Genomic DNA, 15,771 nt, shown 5'->3' on the forward strand with positions numbered 1-15,771 from the left:
TCTCTCTCTCTCTCTCTCTCTCCCCTCCTCTCTCTCCCCCTCCTCCTCCCTCTCTCTCTCTCTCTCTCCCCCTCCTCCTCCCTCTCTCTCTCTCTCTCTCCCCCCCCTCCTCCTCCTCTCTCTCTCTCATCTCTCTCTCTGGCCTCTTCTAGACCTCCTACCAGACAGAGTTGGGCCAGGCTCTGGACCTCATCACCTCTCAGCCGGGGAAGGTGGATTTGGACCGGTACACGGAGTCCAGGTGAGGTATTGTGGATGGGCGGAGCTCTCCTAGGTGTCTCTGCTGTCATTGGTCGGACTGTTGTAATCCCCGCCTCTCTGGACAGGTATAAATCCATCGTGAAGTACAAGACGGCGTTTTACTCCTTCTACCTCCCTGTGGCTGCCGCCATGTACATGGTGAGTTGTGGGTGTGACGTGGGGGCGGGAATGTTCCCTCCCCCGGGCCGGAATGTTCCCTCCCCCTCGCTGCGTTACAGCCTAGGGTGTGTCCCCCTCACCCCGTATCTCTCCATATCCTGCAGGCCGGCATAGACGGGGAGGAGGAACACGGCAACGCCAGGACCATCCTGCTGGAGATGGGCGAGTTCTTCCAGATCCAGGTGAGCCTCGGGGGAGGGGCTAGTGAGGTGTGTGGGAGGGGCTACTGAGGGCTCATTGGCTGTGTGTAAGGAGGGCGTGGGTGGGGCCTCTCTATGCAGGGATGTTAGTCTGGGAGAGGAGCTCTTTGGTGTGTGGGGCTGCTGTCTGGGGGAGGGGCTATTTGGTGTGTGGGTGGGGCCGCTGTCTGCAGGGATGTCAGTCTGGGGGAGGGGCTATTTGGTGTGTGGGTGGGGCCGCTGTCTGCAGGGATGTCAGTCTGGGGGAGGGGCTATTTGGTGTGTGGGTGGGGCCGCTGTCTGCAGGGATTTCATTGTGGGGGAGGGGCTATTTGGTGTGTGGGTGGGGCTGCTGTCTGCAGGGATGTCAGTCTGGGGGAGGGGCTATTTGGTGTGTGGGTGGGGCCGCTGTCTGCAGGGATTTCATTGTGGGGGAGGAGCTATTTGGTGTGTGGGTGGGGCCGCTCTCTGCAGGGATGTCAGTCTGGGGGTGGAGCTATTTGGTGTGTGGGTGGGGCCGCTGTCTGCAGGGATGTCAGTCCGGGGGAGGAGCTATTTGGTGTATGGGTGGGGCCGTTGTCTGCAGGGATGTCAGTCTGGGGGTGGAGCTATTTGGTGTGTGGGTGGGGCCACTGTCTGCAGGGATGTCAGTCTGGAGGAGGAGCTATTTGGTGTGGGTGGGGCCACTGTGCAGGGATTTCATTGTGGGGGAGGAGCTATTTGGTGTGTGGGTGGGGCTGCTGTCTGCATGGATTTCATTCTGGAGGAGGGGCTACCATGTGTGTGGGTGGGGCTGCTGTCTGAAGGGATGTTGATCTGAGGGAGGGGCTGAATGGTGTGTAGGTGGGGCCACTCTGCAGGGATGTCAGTCTCGGGGAGGAGCTATTTGGTGTCTGGGTGGGGCTGCTGTCCCTGGGGATGCCAGTCTGGGGGAGGGGGTATGTGGGTGTGGTTGCTGTCTGGAGGGACAGTGATCTGCGGGAGGGGCTATCTGGTGTGTGGGTGGGGCCTCTGCAGGGATGTCAGTCTGGGGGAGGGGCTATCTGATATGTGGGTGTGGTTGCTGTCTGGAGGGACAGTAATCTGCGGGAGGGGCTATCTGGTGTGTGGATGGGTCCTCTCTCTGCAGGGGTGGCAGTCTGGGGGAGGGGCTATCTGGTGTGTGGGTGGGGTCAGCCATCGATCATCTGGCAATGCCATGGCGGAGCTCCTCCTGGGAATGGCCGTCTCCTGGCTGTTGTGCTGATCCTCTGGCTTCCCTTGTAGGACGACTATCTGGACTGTTACGGGGACCCCGGGGTGACGGGGAAGATCGGCACCGATATCCAGGACAATAAATGCGGCTGGCTGGTGGTGGAAGCTCTGAGGCGGGTCAGTCCTGAGCAGAGGAGGATCCTGGAGGTGGGTACAGTCTGCAGGGGCGGAGCTTGTGCTTTGGCTCTGATTGGTGGGCAGAGGAGCGGGGGGTGTTACCCAGCGATGGGTTTTGACCCCTGATTGTTGAATGAAGGGGGGGTGGTACGGTACCAGTCCTCTGGATTGTAACACCCCTCCCCCTGAATCTGACCCGATTGGTGGGTGGAGGCGGTGGGGTTACCTGTCCTGATTGGAGGGATTGAGGGGCGGGGCTCTGACTGTCATTGGGGAAGGGGTGGGGATTGTAATCAACCCCTCCCCAGGTTCTAGCTCTGATTGGAGGAGGATTGTGACCCCCCCCCCCTTCCTCTGAACCTGACTAGAGGAGGGTTGTAACCCCCCGACCCTGATTGGAGGATTGTAACCCCCCTCCCCCGGCCTCTGATTGGCAGATTGTAGGATTGACCCCTCCCATTCTGTGCTCTGCAGGAGAACTATGGCCAGGCGGGGGCGGAGGAGGTGCAGCGGGTGAAGGTGGTGTACGAGGAGTTGGATCTGGCGGCGGTCTACACTGCGTACGAGGAGGAGAGCTACCAGCGTCTGCGGACCCTCATCTCCCAGCATGCCAATGGCCTGTCCAAGGAGATATTCCTGGGCCTCGCCCGCAAGATCTACAAGAGGCAGAAGTGACCCCGCCCCCGCAGAGCCGGAACCTCCCACCTCGTAATACCTAACACAGCAGCAGAGGACGCCCCTGACGTCGGGATGCCGCCCACCCCCCCATCTCGTCTACCCTGATGTCGGAGCGCCCCCTTCCCCCCCCCCCCCCATATCGGGGCGCCCCCTCCTCCTGCCCCCCACCATCGGGGCGTCCCCTTCTCCCCCCCCCCCCCACCATCGGGGCGCCCCCAGCTGCCTCCTCTCCTCATTTAGCTGCCTTGTCTGTATCATTTGTATTCCCAGGACTGTAATAAGCCGGGCGGCCATGTTTGTCCGGATCTTCCCGGCGTATTCTATGACTGTATCTGCAGAACTCCGCCCACACTGGCGGCCATGTTGTCGGAGCCCCGCTCTCCCATTGGAGGATTCGGGGGACGGATGGACTCAATAAAATGGATGTGATAAAAGTATTTTTCATCATTCTCCGACTCCGAGAGTCATTACTGAGAGACCCCGCTGGTCACACTGTGCGCATGCTGAGGGGAGGGCCCCGCCCCCATACTGCCCGCCATGGCTGCACATCTGTGGAAATACCACTCGCCTGGCTGAGTGCTGATTAGTGCGATTCTTCGCCACTGACCCGGAACTGGGGCCCAATGATGGCAGAGGAGCCCGACGGAGCCAGGCGATCAGCATTTCCATACAGAATGACACCAAGGTGACCCCAGCGTCCCTGTGCCCATTGTGAGGGGTCCCCAGCGTCCCTGTGCCCATTGTGAGGGGTCCCCAGCGTCCTGTGCCCATCATGAGGGGTCCCCACCGTCCCTGTGTCCATTATGAGGGGTTCCCACCATCCCTGTGCTGAGTTCCTGGGTCTGTACACCCGCTGTGCCCATTATGAGGGGTCTCCACCGTCTCTGTGCCCATTATGAGGGGTCCCCACCGTCTCTGCCCATTATGAGGGGTTCCCACCGTCCCTGTGCTGAGTTCCTGGATCTGTACACCCGCTGTGCCCATTATGAGGGGTTCCCACCATCTCTGTGCCCATTATGAGGGGTTCCCACTGTGATGGGCGTGGCGTCAGATCCCAGCCCTTCTCACCAAACTCGTGACCGAAGGACTAGCCAATCTAAAACCGCGCTGTGACATGCGTAACAATGCCACGCCCAGCTGCACCCTGCACAACGATTTTCCAGCTAATGGACCACAATCGATGTACCGGCAGCCTGGGAGCGACTGTTACTGGGTCAGGTCAATTAACCCTTCACACTGCCACCACCTCCTATTGTACAGAGAAAGAGGAAACTCGGCGATAACACTATGATGATTGGATAATCGTCTGTATACCACGGTCACCGCAGGCAGAGTATACAGAGGGTTAAACACACACAGTAGCGCTCTTCAGAGACAGGAGTTCTTAGTTTACATTAAAGAGCTTTACAAACAGTTCAACACTTTCAGAAAATAGGATTTATTACTAAAAGGTCAGACGGGTGCAATAAAAATATTTACAGGAAAGATGTAACCAATATATATATACAGAGAACAATCACACAGCAGAGAGGTAACAGAAGGAAGTTTAGGGAGGTAAATACTTGCCGTCAGCCTTGGGTTAGGCAGATTCGAGTGCCCTGAACAGAAGGGTGCCGATTCTCCCAAAGTTGGTTCGATGTTAAACGGGAGAATCTCCTCATCTTACCTCTCTCAGGCCTGACACTCCCAGCAGGGGGTGTCTCTGAAGCCAAGGGCCAATCGCCTCATTTGGGGAGGGGTTTTAGGCGGAGACCCAAGCTAGGACCAAAATCCCTCCCAGTTTATATCAGGGTCAATAACCATCCCTAGGTACATGTAGCATCCTATCCACTAGCAGGATAATATGCAGAATCATCTGCTGAACGTCCAGACATGACATATGACATATCTGCCTGTGACGGGTAAGGAGATATCACTTTCTGCTCTCAGGTAGACGTAATCTAGGGGTGTAAGGTATCAGGTGACTCGTATTAAACTGACCTCTCCGAATGTATGCTTGGTTTTATTGTACCTTCTTCCTGCCGGGCGTTATGAAATTGTATGACAAAGTGGTTTCATGTGGGATGTAGGTTTTACTGCCACTCTGGAATGCTTTCATGTCCAGTGACTGACGGGTTTACAGCTTTACGATCAGCTCAGAGCAAGAGTCTAACAGACACCCTGGAATCAGCTAGTTGGGTTTACAACCATGAAGTGTATCCAGCTGTGCCCTGTGCACTCCTGAACTCAGCCACACCAGACCACATGCCATACAACAAAAAGTGAGGGGGGGAGGGGGACTGATTTGGAGTGAGAATGACACAAGATGGAGGATCATTAGCAACATGGTTGTCCACGTCCATATCTGTGCGCACGATTGCTACACCCACCATCCCTGTGCACGTTATGAGGGGTTCCCACCATCCCTGTGCACGTTATGAGGGGTTCCCACCATCCCTGTGCCGAGTTCCCGGGTCTGTACACCTGCTGTGCCCATTATCAGGGGTTCCCACCATCCCTGTGCACGTTATGAGGGGTTCCCACCATCCCTGTGCCCATTATGAGGGGTTCCCCCCATCCCTGTGCCCATTATGAGGGGTTCCCACCATCCCTGTGCCCATTATGAGGCGTTCCCACCATCCCTGTGCCCATTATGAGGGGTTCCCACCATCCCTGTGCTCATTATGAGGGGTTCCCACCATCCCTGTGCCCATTATGAGGGGTTCCCACCATCCCTGTGCCCATTGTGAGGGGTTCCCACCATTCCTTTGCCCACTATGAGGGGTTCCCACCATCCCTGTGCCCATTATGAGAGGTTCCCACCATCCCTGTGCCCATTATGGGGGGTTACCACCATCTCTGTGCCGAGTTCCCGGGTCTGTACACCTGCTGTGCCCATTATCGGGTTCCCACCATCCCTGTGCACGTTATGAGGAGTTCCCACCATCCCTGTGCACGTTATGAGCACTTTCCGGATTGGGTGATTCCATCAGAGAAGCTCTTCCTCCCCCCTGGGACCCCGGACTGGGTGTCTGTAGCTCAGGGATTCTACACTCAGGAATAGGGGCAGCCCCCACAGGAACAATAAAAACAAATATTACACCCCACACTGAGGACATAACCAGGTGACACTGACCCCATCACGAGGCGAGGCTGACACCAAACTGACCCCATCACGAGGCGAGGCTGACACCAGACTGACCCCATCACAGGGCGAGGCTGACACCATCACGAGGCGAGGCTGGCACCAGACTGACCCCATCACGAGGCGAGGCTGACACCAGACTGACCCCATCACCAGGTGAGACTGACACCAGACTGACCCCATCACGAGGCGAGACTGACACCAGACTGACCCCATCACGAGGCGAGACTGACACCAGACTGACCCCATCACGAGGCGAGGCTGACACCAGACTGACCCCATCACTAGGTGAGGCTGACACCAGACTGACCCCATCACGAGGCGAGGCTGACACCAGACTGACCCCATCACGAGGCGAGGCTGACACCAGACTGACCCCATCACGAGGCGAGGCTGGCACCAGACTGACCCCATCACAAGGCGAGGCTGGCACCAGACTGACCCCATCACAAGGCGAGGCTGACACCAGACTGACCCCATCACAAGGCGAGGCTGACACCAGACTGACCCCATCACGAGGCGAGGCTGACACCAGACTGACCCCATCACGAGGCGAGGCTGACACCGGACTGACCCCATCACGAGGCGAGGCTGACACCAGACTGACCCCATCACGAGGCGAGGCTGACACCAGACTGACCCCATCACGAGGTGAGACTGACACCAGACTGACCCCATCACGAGGCGAGACTGACACCAGACTGACCCCATCACGAGGCGAGACTGACACCAGACTGACACCATCACGGGGCGAGACTGACACCAGACTGACCCCATCACGAGGCGAGGCTGACACCAGACTGACCCCATCACGAGGCGAGGCTGACACCAGACTGACCCCATCACGAGGCGAGACTGACACCAGACTGACCCCATCACTAGGTGATGCTGACACCAGACTGACCCCATCACGAGGCGAGACTGACACCAGACTGACCCCATCACGAGGCGAGGCTGACACCAGACTGACCCCATCACGAGGCGAGGCTGACACCGGACTGACCCCATCATGTAGGAACCTCTAGGAGGAGCAGCCAACAGACAGACAACAGGTGACACCATGGGAACGCACACCCGGGGGGGGGGGGGGGGAGACCGGAGACGTCACACTGACAGTTCTCACTTCAGGTTTCTGCTGATTATATCTTCTCTGTGTTTCGGAGAGACATGGGAGTCGTCCCCCCCCCCCCGACACCCACCAAAGAACAGAGCCCCCCCAGAAGCCCCTCCCCCAGCTGTCACACCCCCCTCCCCCGGCCAGGGCAATTTTATTCTGACTTCCTGTTATGTGACTGAGACAGGAAATGAGCAGAACCCCCCCCCCGCAGCAAGGACCACCATGTCTCTGATTGGATGATGTCCAGGAAGGGGGCGGGATCATCACGCCAGGAAGTCAGATGACATTCCCCATTACATTGTATCAGACAAACTTCCTACATGTGTTCCAGGGTGACGGATGGGGATGATGGGTGAGGAGGATGGATGGGGATGATGGGTGAGGAGGACGGATGAGGAGGATGGGTTAGGAGGATGGATGGGGATGATGGGTGAGGAGGATGGATGGGGATGATGGGTGAGGACAGATGAGGGGGATGATGGGTGATGAGGAGGATGGATGGGGATAATGGGTGAGGAGGATGGATGGGGATGACGGGTGAGGAGGATGGATGAGGATGATGGGGTGAGGAGGATGGATGGGGATGATGGGTGAGGAGGACGGATGAGGATGATGGGTGAGGACGGGTGAGGAGGACGGATGAGGAGGATGGGTGAGGAGGATGGATGAGGAGGATGGATGGGGATGATGGGTGAGGAGGACGGATGGGGATGATGGGTGAGGAGGACGGATGAGGAGGATGGATGAGGAGGACGGATGAGGAGGATGGATGAGGATGATGGGTGAGGAGGATGGATGGGGATGATGGGTGAGGAGGACGGATGGAGATAAAAGATGAGGACGGATGGGGATGATGAATGTAAATGACGGACGGGGGTAACAGATGAGGAGGACAGATGGGGATTCCGGATGAGGAGGACGGATGGAGATAAAAGAGGAGGACGGGTGGAGATGACGGACGGGGGAAACAGATGAGGAGGATGGATGAGGATGGATAGGGTGAACGGATGAGCAGGATGGATGGGGATGACAGATGAGGACGGATGGAGATGATGGAAGAGGAGGACGGATGATGATGATGATGATGGATGGGGAGGATGATGGATAAGGAGGATGGATAGGGATGATGGACGAGGAGGATGGATGGAGATGACAGATGAGGAGGATGGATGGGGATGACAGATGTGGATGGAGATGATGGATGAGGATGGTAGATGAGGATGATGGGTGAGGAGGATGGATGGAGATGACAGATGAGGATGGATGGGGATGACGGATGTGGATGGAGATGATGGATGAGGACGGCAGATGGAGATGATGGATGAGGATGGTAGATGGAGATGATGGGTGAGGAGGATGGATAGGGATGAGGATGACGGATGGAGATGACGATGTTGGCAGCTTTGCCCCTCTGATCCCCATGTCTGTGATCTCCATCCTCCGCCTCAGTCGGGGAATCTGAGGATAATCTTATTGTCTGTCTATCCGGAGAATTCTCATCCGTCAGCTGATCCCCTCCCCCCCCTTCGGGGATGATGATGTCATGCTGGTCCTCCCCTCCTCCTCCTGGATGCAGAATCTCCACCCTCATCCTGGAGGCTGCGGTACCCGCTGGATGTGAAGGTGATGGGGGGGGGGGGGGGAGGGATAGGTTTGGGGTGACAGGATGGATGGGGGGCACATTGGGGTCCCCCAAATTCTGCAGACACATAAAATGACCCCCCCTCCCCCCACCATGGAGGAGAGCTGCATCATCATCCCTGTCTACAATAGGATACAATGTATGTGACTGAGGGGTCCATCCGGAGAGGACATATCATCCTCATCCTCCATCTTCATCCTCCTCCTCCATCATCATCCTCCTCCATCATCCTCTATCCTCATCATCCTCCATCCTCCTCCTCCCTCATCATCCTCCATCCTCATCATCCTCCTCCTCCTCCTCCCTCTTCATCATCCTCCATCCTCATCATCCTCCTCAAGCTTCATCATCCTCCATCCTCATCCTCCATCTTCCATCCCCATCATCCCACCGCCGTCCATCCTACATGTATATATATCAGACTTGTTTACATCCCGTGTGTCATATCCCCCCATGTAGATGTGCAGGTGTCATGTATGTTCCCCCATGTAGATGTCATGTGCAGGGGTCAGGTATGTTCCCTCCATGTAGATGTCATGTATGTTCCCCCCATGTAGATGTCATGTGCAGGGGTCATGTATGTTCCCTCCATGTAGATGTCATGTATGTTCCCCCCATGTAGATGTCATGTGCAGGGGTCATGTATGTTCCCCCATGTAGATGTCATGTGCAGGGGTCAGGTATGTTCCCCCCATGTAGATGCCATGTGCAGGTGTCATGTATGTTCCTCCTGTAGAGTCCTCCATGTAGATGTCATGTATGTTCCTCCATGTAGATGTCATGTGCAGGGGTCAGGTATGTTCCCTCCATGTAGATGTCATGTATGTTCCCCCCATGTAGATGTCATGTGCAGGGGTCAGGTATGTTCCCCCCATGTAGATGCCATGTGCAGGGGTCAGGTATGTTCCCCCATGTAGATGCCATGTGCAGGGGTCAGGTATGTTCCCTCCATGTAGATGTCATGTGCAGGGGTCAGGTATGTTCCCTCCATGTAGATGTCATGTGCAGGGTCAGGTATGTTCCTCCATGTAGATTTCATGTATGTTCCTCCATGTAGATGTCATGTGCAGGGGTCAGGTATGTTCCCCTCCATGTAGATGTCATGTATGTTCCTCCATGTAGATGTCATGTGCAGGGGTCAGGTATGTTCCCTCCATGTAGATGTCATGTATGTTCCTCCATGTAGATGTCATGTGCAGGGGTCAGGTATGTTCCCCCATGTAGATGTCATGTGCAGGGGTCATGTATGTTCCTCCATGTAGATGCCATGTGCAGGGGTCAGGAATGTCCCCATGTAGATGTCATGTGCAGGGGTCAGGTATGTTCCCCCCATGTAGATGTCATGTGCAGGTGTCAGCTATGTTCCCTCCATGTAGATGTCATGTGCAGGGGTCAGGTATGTTCCTCCCATGTAGATGTCATGGGGGTCAGGTATGTTCCCCCCATGTAGATGTCATGTGCAGGGGTCAGGTATGTTCCCCCATGTAGATGTCATGTGCAGGGGTCAGGTATGTTCCCCCATGTAGATGTCATGTGCAGGTGTCAGGTATGTTCCCTCCATGTAGATGTCATGTGCAGGGGTCAGGTATGTTCCTCCATGTAGATGTCATGTGCAGGGGTCAGGTATGTTCCTCCATGTAGATGTCATGTGCAGGTGTCAGGTATGTTCCCTCCATGTAGATGTCATGTGCAGGTGTCAGGTATGTTCCCTCCATGTAGATGTCATGTGCAGGTGTCAGGTATGTTCCCTCCGTGTAGATGTCATGTGCAGGGTCAGGTATGTTCCTCCATGTAGATGTCATGTGCAGGTGTCAGGTATGTTTCCTCCATGTAGATGTCATGTATATGGTGGTGTGATATTCTACATGTGACAGGTGTGGTATGTCCTATATGTGTGGGCGGTGACATCACAGGATCAATGTATACTGTCAGAATGGAGGAGTGAAAGCAGAGCACAGGAATGGAGTGAGATGGGTCACTGGATCTGGAGAAGGGGGTAGATGGGTCACTGGATCTGGGGGAAAGGGGTAGATGGGTCACTGGATCTGGGGAAGGGGGTAGGTGGGTCACTGGACCTGGGAAGGGGGTAGGGTGGGTCACTGGACCTGGGAAGGGGGTAGTTGGGTCACTGGACCTGGGGAAGGGGGTAGGGTGGGTCACTGGACCTGGGGAAGGGGGTAGTTGGGTCACTGGACCCGGGGAAGGGGGTAGGGTGGGTCACTGGATCTGGGGAAGGGGGTAGTTGGGTCACTGGACCCGGGGAAGGGGTAGGGTGGGTCACTGGATCTGGGGAAGGGGGTAGGGTGGGTCACTGGATCTGGGGAAGGGGGTAGGGTGGGTCACTGGATCTGGGGGAAGGGGGTAGTTGGGTCACTGGATCTGGAGAAGGGGGTAGATGGGTCACTGGATCTGGGGAAGGGGGTAGGGTGGGTCACTGGATCTGGGGAAGGGGGTAGGGTGGGTCACTGGACCTGGGGAAGGGGGTAGTTGGGTCACTGGATCTGGGGAAGGGGGTAGTTGGGTCACTGGACCTGGGGAAGGGGATAGTTGGGTCACTGGACCTGGGGAAGGGGGTAGGGTGGGTCACTGGACCTGGGGAAGGGGGTAGTTGGGTCACTGGACCCGGGGAAGGGGGTAGGGTGGGTCACTGGATCTGGGGAAGGGGGTAGTTGGGTCACTGGACCCGGGGAAGGGGTAGGGTGGGTCACTGGATCTGGGGAAGGGGGTAGGGTGGGTCACTGGATCTGGGGAAGGGGGTAGGGTGGGTCACTGGATCTGGGGAAGGGGGTAGTTGGGTCACTGGATCTGGAGAAGGGGGTAGATGGGTCACTGGATCTGGGGAAGGGGGTAAGTGGGTCACTGGACCTGGGGAAGGGGGTAGGGTGGGTCACTGGACCTGGGGAAGGGGGTAGTTGGGTCACTGGACCTGGGGAAGGGGATAGTTGGGTCACTGGACCTGGGGAAGGGGGTAGGGTGGGTCACTGGACCTGGGGAAGGGGGTAGGGTGGGTCACTGGATCTGGGGAAGGGGGTAGTTGGGTCACTGGACCCGAGGGAAGGGGTAGGGTGGGTCACTGGATCTGGGGAAGGGGGTAGTTGGGTCACTGGACCCGGGGAAGGGGGTAGGGTGGGTCACTGGATCTGGGGAAGGGGGTAGGGTGGGTCACTGGATCTGGGGAAGGGGGTAGGGTGGGTCACTGGATCTGGGGAAGGGGGTAGTTGGGTCACTGCATCTGGAGAAGGGGGTAGATGGGTCACTGGATCTGGGGAAGGGGGTAGATGGGTCACTGATCTGGGGAAGGGGGTAGGTGGGTCACTTGGACCTGGGGAAGGGGGTAGGGTGGGTCACTGGACCTGGGGAAGGGGGTAGTTGGTTCACTGGACCCGGGAAAGGGGGTAGGGTGGGTCACTGGATCTGGGGAAGGGGGTAGTTGGGTCACTGGATCTGGAGAAGGTGGTAGATGGGTCACTGGATCTGGGGAAGGGGGTAGGGTGGGTCACTGGATCTGGGGAAGGGGGTAGGGTGGGTCACTGGACCTGGGGAAGGGGGTAGTTGGGTCACTGGACCTGGGGAAGGGGGTAGTTGGGTCACTGGACCTGGGGAAGGGATAGTTGGGTCACTGGACCTGGGGAAGGGGGTAGGGTGGGTCACTGGACCTGGGGAAGGGGGTAGTTGGGTCACTGGACCCGGGAAAGGGGGTAGGGTGGGTCACTGGATCTGGGGAAGGGGGTAGTTGGGTCACTGGACCCGGGGAAGGGGGTAGGGTGGGTCACTGGATCTGGGGAAGGGGGTAGGGTGGATCACTGGATCTGGGGAAGGGGGTAGGGTGGGTCACTGGATCTGGGGAAGGGGGTAGTTGGGTCACTGGATCTGGAGAAGGGGGTAGATGGGTCACTGGATCTGGGGAAGGGGGTAGGTGGGTCACTGGACCTGGGGAAGGGGGTAGGGTGGGTCACTGGACCTGGGGAAGGGGGTAGGGTGGGTCACTGGATCTGGGGAAGGGGGTAGTTGGGTCACTGGATCTGGAGAAGGGGGTAGATGGGTCACTGGATCTGGGGAAGGGGGTAGGTGGGTCACTGGACCTGGGGAAGGGGGTAGGGTGGGTCACTGGACCTGGGGAAGGGGGTAGTTGGGTCACTGGACCCAGGGAAGGGGGTAGGGTGGGTCACTGGATCTGGGGAAGGGGGTAGTTGGGTCACTGGACCCGGGGAAGGGGGTAGGGTGGGTCACTGGATCTGGGGAAGGGGGTAGGGTGGGTCACTGGATCTGGGGAAGGGGGTAGGGTGGGTCACTGGATCTGGGGAAGGGAGTACTTGGGTCACTGGATCTGGAGAAGGGGGTAGATGGGTCACTGGACCTGGGGAAGGGGGTAGGTGGGTCACTGGATCTGGGGAAGGGGGTAGGTGGGTCACTGGACCTGGGGAAGGGGGTAGGGTGGGTCACTGGACCTGGGGAAGGGGGTAGTTGGGTCACTGGACCTGGGGAAGGGGATAGTTGGGTCACTGGACCTGGGGAAGGGGGTAGGGTGGGTCACTAGATCTGGGGAAGGGGGTAGATGGGTCACTGGATCTGGGAAAGGGGGTAGGGTGGGTCACTGGACCTGGGGAAGGGGGTAGAAGGGTCACTGGACCTGGGTAAGGGGGTAGGGTGGGTCACTGGATCTGGGAAAGGGGGTAGGGTGGGTCACTGGACCTGGGGAAGGGGGTAGAAGGGTCACTGGACCTGGGTAAGGGGGTAGGGTGGGTCACTGGACCTGGGGAAGGGGGTAGTTGGGTCACTATATCTGGGGAAGGGGGTAGGGTGGGTCACTGGACCTGAGGAAGGGGGTAGTTGGGTCACTGGACCTGGGGAAGGGGGTAGTTGGGTCACTGGACCTGGGAAGAGGGTAGTTGGGTCACTGGACCTGGGGAAGAGGGTAGGGTGGGTCACTGGATCTGAGGAAGAGGGTAGGGTGGGTCACTGGATCTGGGGAAGGGGGTAGTTGGGTCACTGGATCTGGGGAAGGGGGCAGGGTAGGTCACTGGACCTGGGGAAGGGGGTAGGGTGTGTCACTGGATCTAGGGAAGGGGGTGGGGTGGGTCACTGGATCTAGGGAAGGGGGTGGGGTGGGTCATTGGATCTGGGGAAAAGAATGGGGTGGGTCACTCCTAGATGAACACATATAATGACGCGGGTCTTCTCTACATTAAATCAGCCACAGAAGCGGTGTCATTAATATGTGTTCGGTCTTAAAGGGGTGAGGTGGCAACCCCAGGATCACTAAATCTAGGGAAGAGGGCAGGCATGGGCCCACCGAGGAGAAGGTTTCTGGGATGGGGGACACGGGCTCACCAAGGAGAAGGTTTCTGGGATGGGGGACACGGGCTCACCAAGGAGAAGGTTTCTGGGATGGGGGACACGGGCTCACCGAGGAGAAGGTTTCTGGGATGTGGGACACGGGCCCACCGAGGAGAAGGTTTCTGGGATGGGGGACACGGGCCCACCAAGGAGAAGGTTTCTGGGATGGGGGACACGGGCCCACCGAGGAGAAGGTTTCTGGGATGGGAGACCTGGGCCCACCAAGGAGAAGGTTTATAGGATGGGGGACATGGGCTCACCAAGGAGAAGGTTTCTGGGATGGGAGACATGGGCCCACCAAGGAGAAGGTTTATAGGATGGGGGACATGGGCCCACCAAGGAGAAGGTTTCTGGGAAGGGGGGACGCGGGCTCACCAAGGAGAAGGTTTCTGGGATGGGAGACATGGGCCCACCAAGGAGAAGGTTTCTGGGATGGGAGACACGGGCTCACCAAGGAGAAGGTTTCTGGGATGGGGGACACGGGCTCACCAAGGAGAAGGTTTCTGGGATGGGGGACACAGGCTCACCGAGGAGAAGGTTTCTGGGATGTGGGACACGGGCCCACCGAGGAGAAGGTTTCTGGGATGGGGGACACGGGCCCACCAAGGAGAAGGTTTCTGGGATGAGGGACACGGGCCCACCGAGGAGAAGGTTTCTGGGATGGGAGACCTGGGCCCACCAAGGAGAAGGTTTATAGGATGGGGGACATGGGCTCACCAAGGAGAAGGTTTCTGGGATGGGGGACATGGGCTCACCAAGGAGAAGGTTTCTGGGATGGGAGACATGGGCCCACCAAGGAGAAGGTTTATAGGATGGGGGACATGGGCTCACCAAGGAGAAGGTTTCTGGGATGGGAGACATGGGCTCACTAAAGAGAAGGTTTCTGGGATGGGAGACATGGGCCCACCAAGGAGAAGGTTTCTGGGATGGGGGACATGGGCTCACCAAGGAGAAGGTTTCTGGGATGGGGGACATGGGCTCACCAAGGAGAAGGTTTCTGGGATGGGGTACACGGGCCAACCAAGGAGAAGGTTTCTGGGATGGGGGACACGGGCCCACCAAGGAGAAGGTTTATAGGATGGGGGACATGGGCTCACCAAGGAGAAGGTTTCTGGGATGGGAGACATGGGCCCACCAAGGAGAAGGTTTATAGGATGGGGGACATGGGCTCACCAAGGAGAAGGTTTCTGGGATGGGAGACCTGGGCCCACCAAGGAGAAGGTTTATAGGATGGGGGACATGGGCTCACCAAGGAGAAGGTTTCTGGGATGGGAGACATGGGCCCACCAAGGAGAAGGTTTATAGGATGGGGGACATGGGCCCACCAAGGAGAAGGTTTCTGGGAAGGGGGGACGCGGGCTCACCAAGGAGAAGGTTTCTGGGATGGGAGACATGGGCCCACCAAGGAGAAGGTTTCTGGGATGGGAGACACGGGCTCACCAAGGAGAAGGTTTCTGGGATGGGGGACACGGGCTCACCAAGGAGAAGGTTTCTGGGATGGGGGACACGGGCTCACCGAGGAGAAGGTTTCTGGGATGTGGGACACGGGCCCACCGAGGAGAAGGTTTCTGGGAAGGGGGACACGGGCCCACCAAGGAGAAGGTTTCTGGGATGAGGGACACGGGCCCACCGAGGAGAAGGTTTCTGGGATGGGAGACCTGGGCCCACCAAGGAGAAGGTTTATAGGATGGGGGACATGGGCTCACCAAGGAGAAGGTTTCTGGGATGGGGGACATGGGCCCACCAAGGAGAAGGTTTATAGGATGGGGGACATGGGCTCACCAAGGAGAAGGTTTCTGGGATGGGAGACATGGGCCCACCAAGGAGAAGGTTTATAGGATGGGGGACATGGGCTCACCAAGGAGAAGGTTTCTGGGATGGGAGACATGGGCTCACTAAAGAG

At 57.7% G+C, this 15,771-nt stretch overlaps 2 protein-coding genes across 4 annotated transcripts in view; both read left to right on the forward strand.

The window, feature by feature from the left end:
- Positions 1-123: 123 nt before the first annotated feature.
- On the forward strand, positions 124-3,095 carry FDPS (farnesyl diphosphate synthase). The gene is made up of 5 exons (XM_089667345.1): positions 124-241; positions 327-399; positions 525-602; positions 1,866-2,000; positions 2,445-3,095. Exons 2-5 carry the CDS (start codon positions 391-393, stop codon positions 2,643-2,645), a joined length of 423 nt encoding a protein of 140 aa, XP_089523471.1. The 5' UTR covers positions 124-241; positions 327-390; the 3' UTR covers positions 2,646-3,095.
- Positions 3,096-8,363: 5,268 nt separating this feature from the next.
- Positions 8,364-15,771, forward strand: part of RUSC1 (RUN and SH3 domain containing 1) — a 31,975-nt gene continuing 24,567 nt past the window's right edge. Inside the window, exon 1 of one of the 3 annotated variants that reach the window (XM_089667340.1) lies at positions 8,364-8,512. The gene's annotated coding sequence lies outside the window, so the exon portion shown is untranslated. Of the gene's footprint in view, positions 8,513-8,551; positions 8,671-15,771 lie in introns of those variants that run through there. The other 2 variants (XM_089667343.1, XM_089667342.1) reach the window with 2 other exon arrangements.

The sequence above is a fragment of the Staurois parvus genome, unplaced genomic scaffold, assembly GCF_062004578.1.
Source record: "Staurois parvus isolate SC_StPar_1 unplaced genomic scaffold, SC_StPar_1.0 ptg003200l, whole genome shotgun sequence".
Taxonomy (NCBI): domain Eukaryota; kingdom Metazoa; phylum Chordata; class Amphibia; order Anura; family Ranidae; genus Staurois; species Staurois parvus.

What these genes read in the sequence shown, in the direction of transcription:
- FDPS (XM_089667345.1), top strand. An exon ending in GCGAGTTCTTCCAGATCCAG is followed by an intron (nt 603 to 1,865) that starts GTGAGCCTCGGG and finishes CTTCCCTTGTAG; the next exon opens with GACGACTATCTGGACTGTTA. An exon ending in AGCAGAGGAGGATCCTGGAG is followed by an intron (nt 2,001 to 2,444) that starts GTGGGTACAGTC and finishes TGTGCTCTGCAG; the next exon opens with GAGAACTATGGCCAGGCGGG.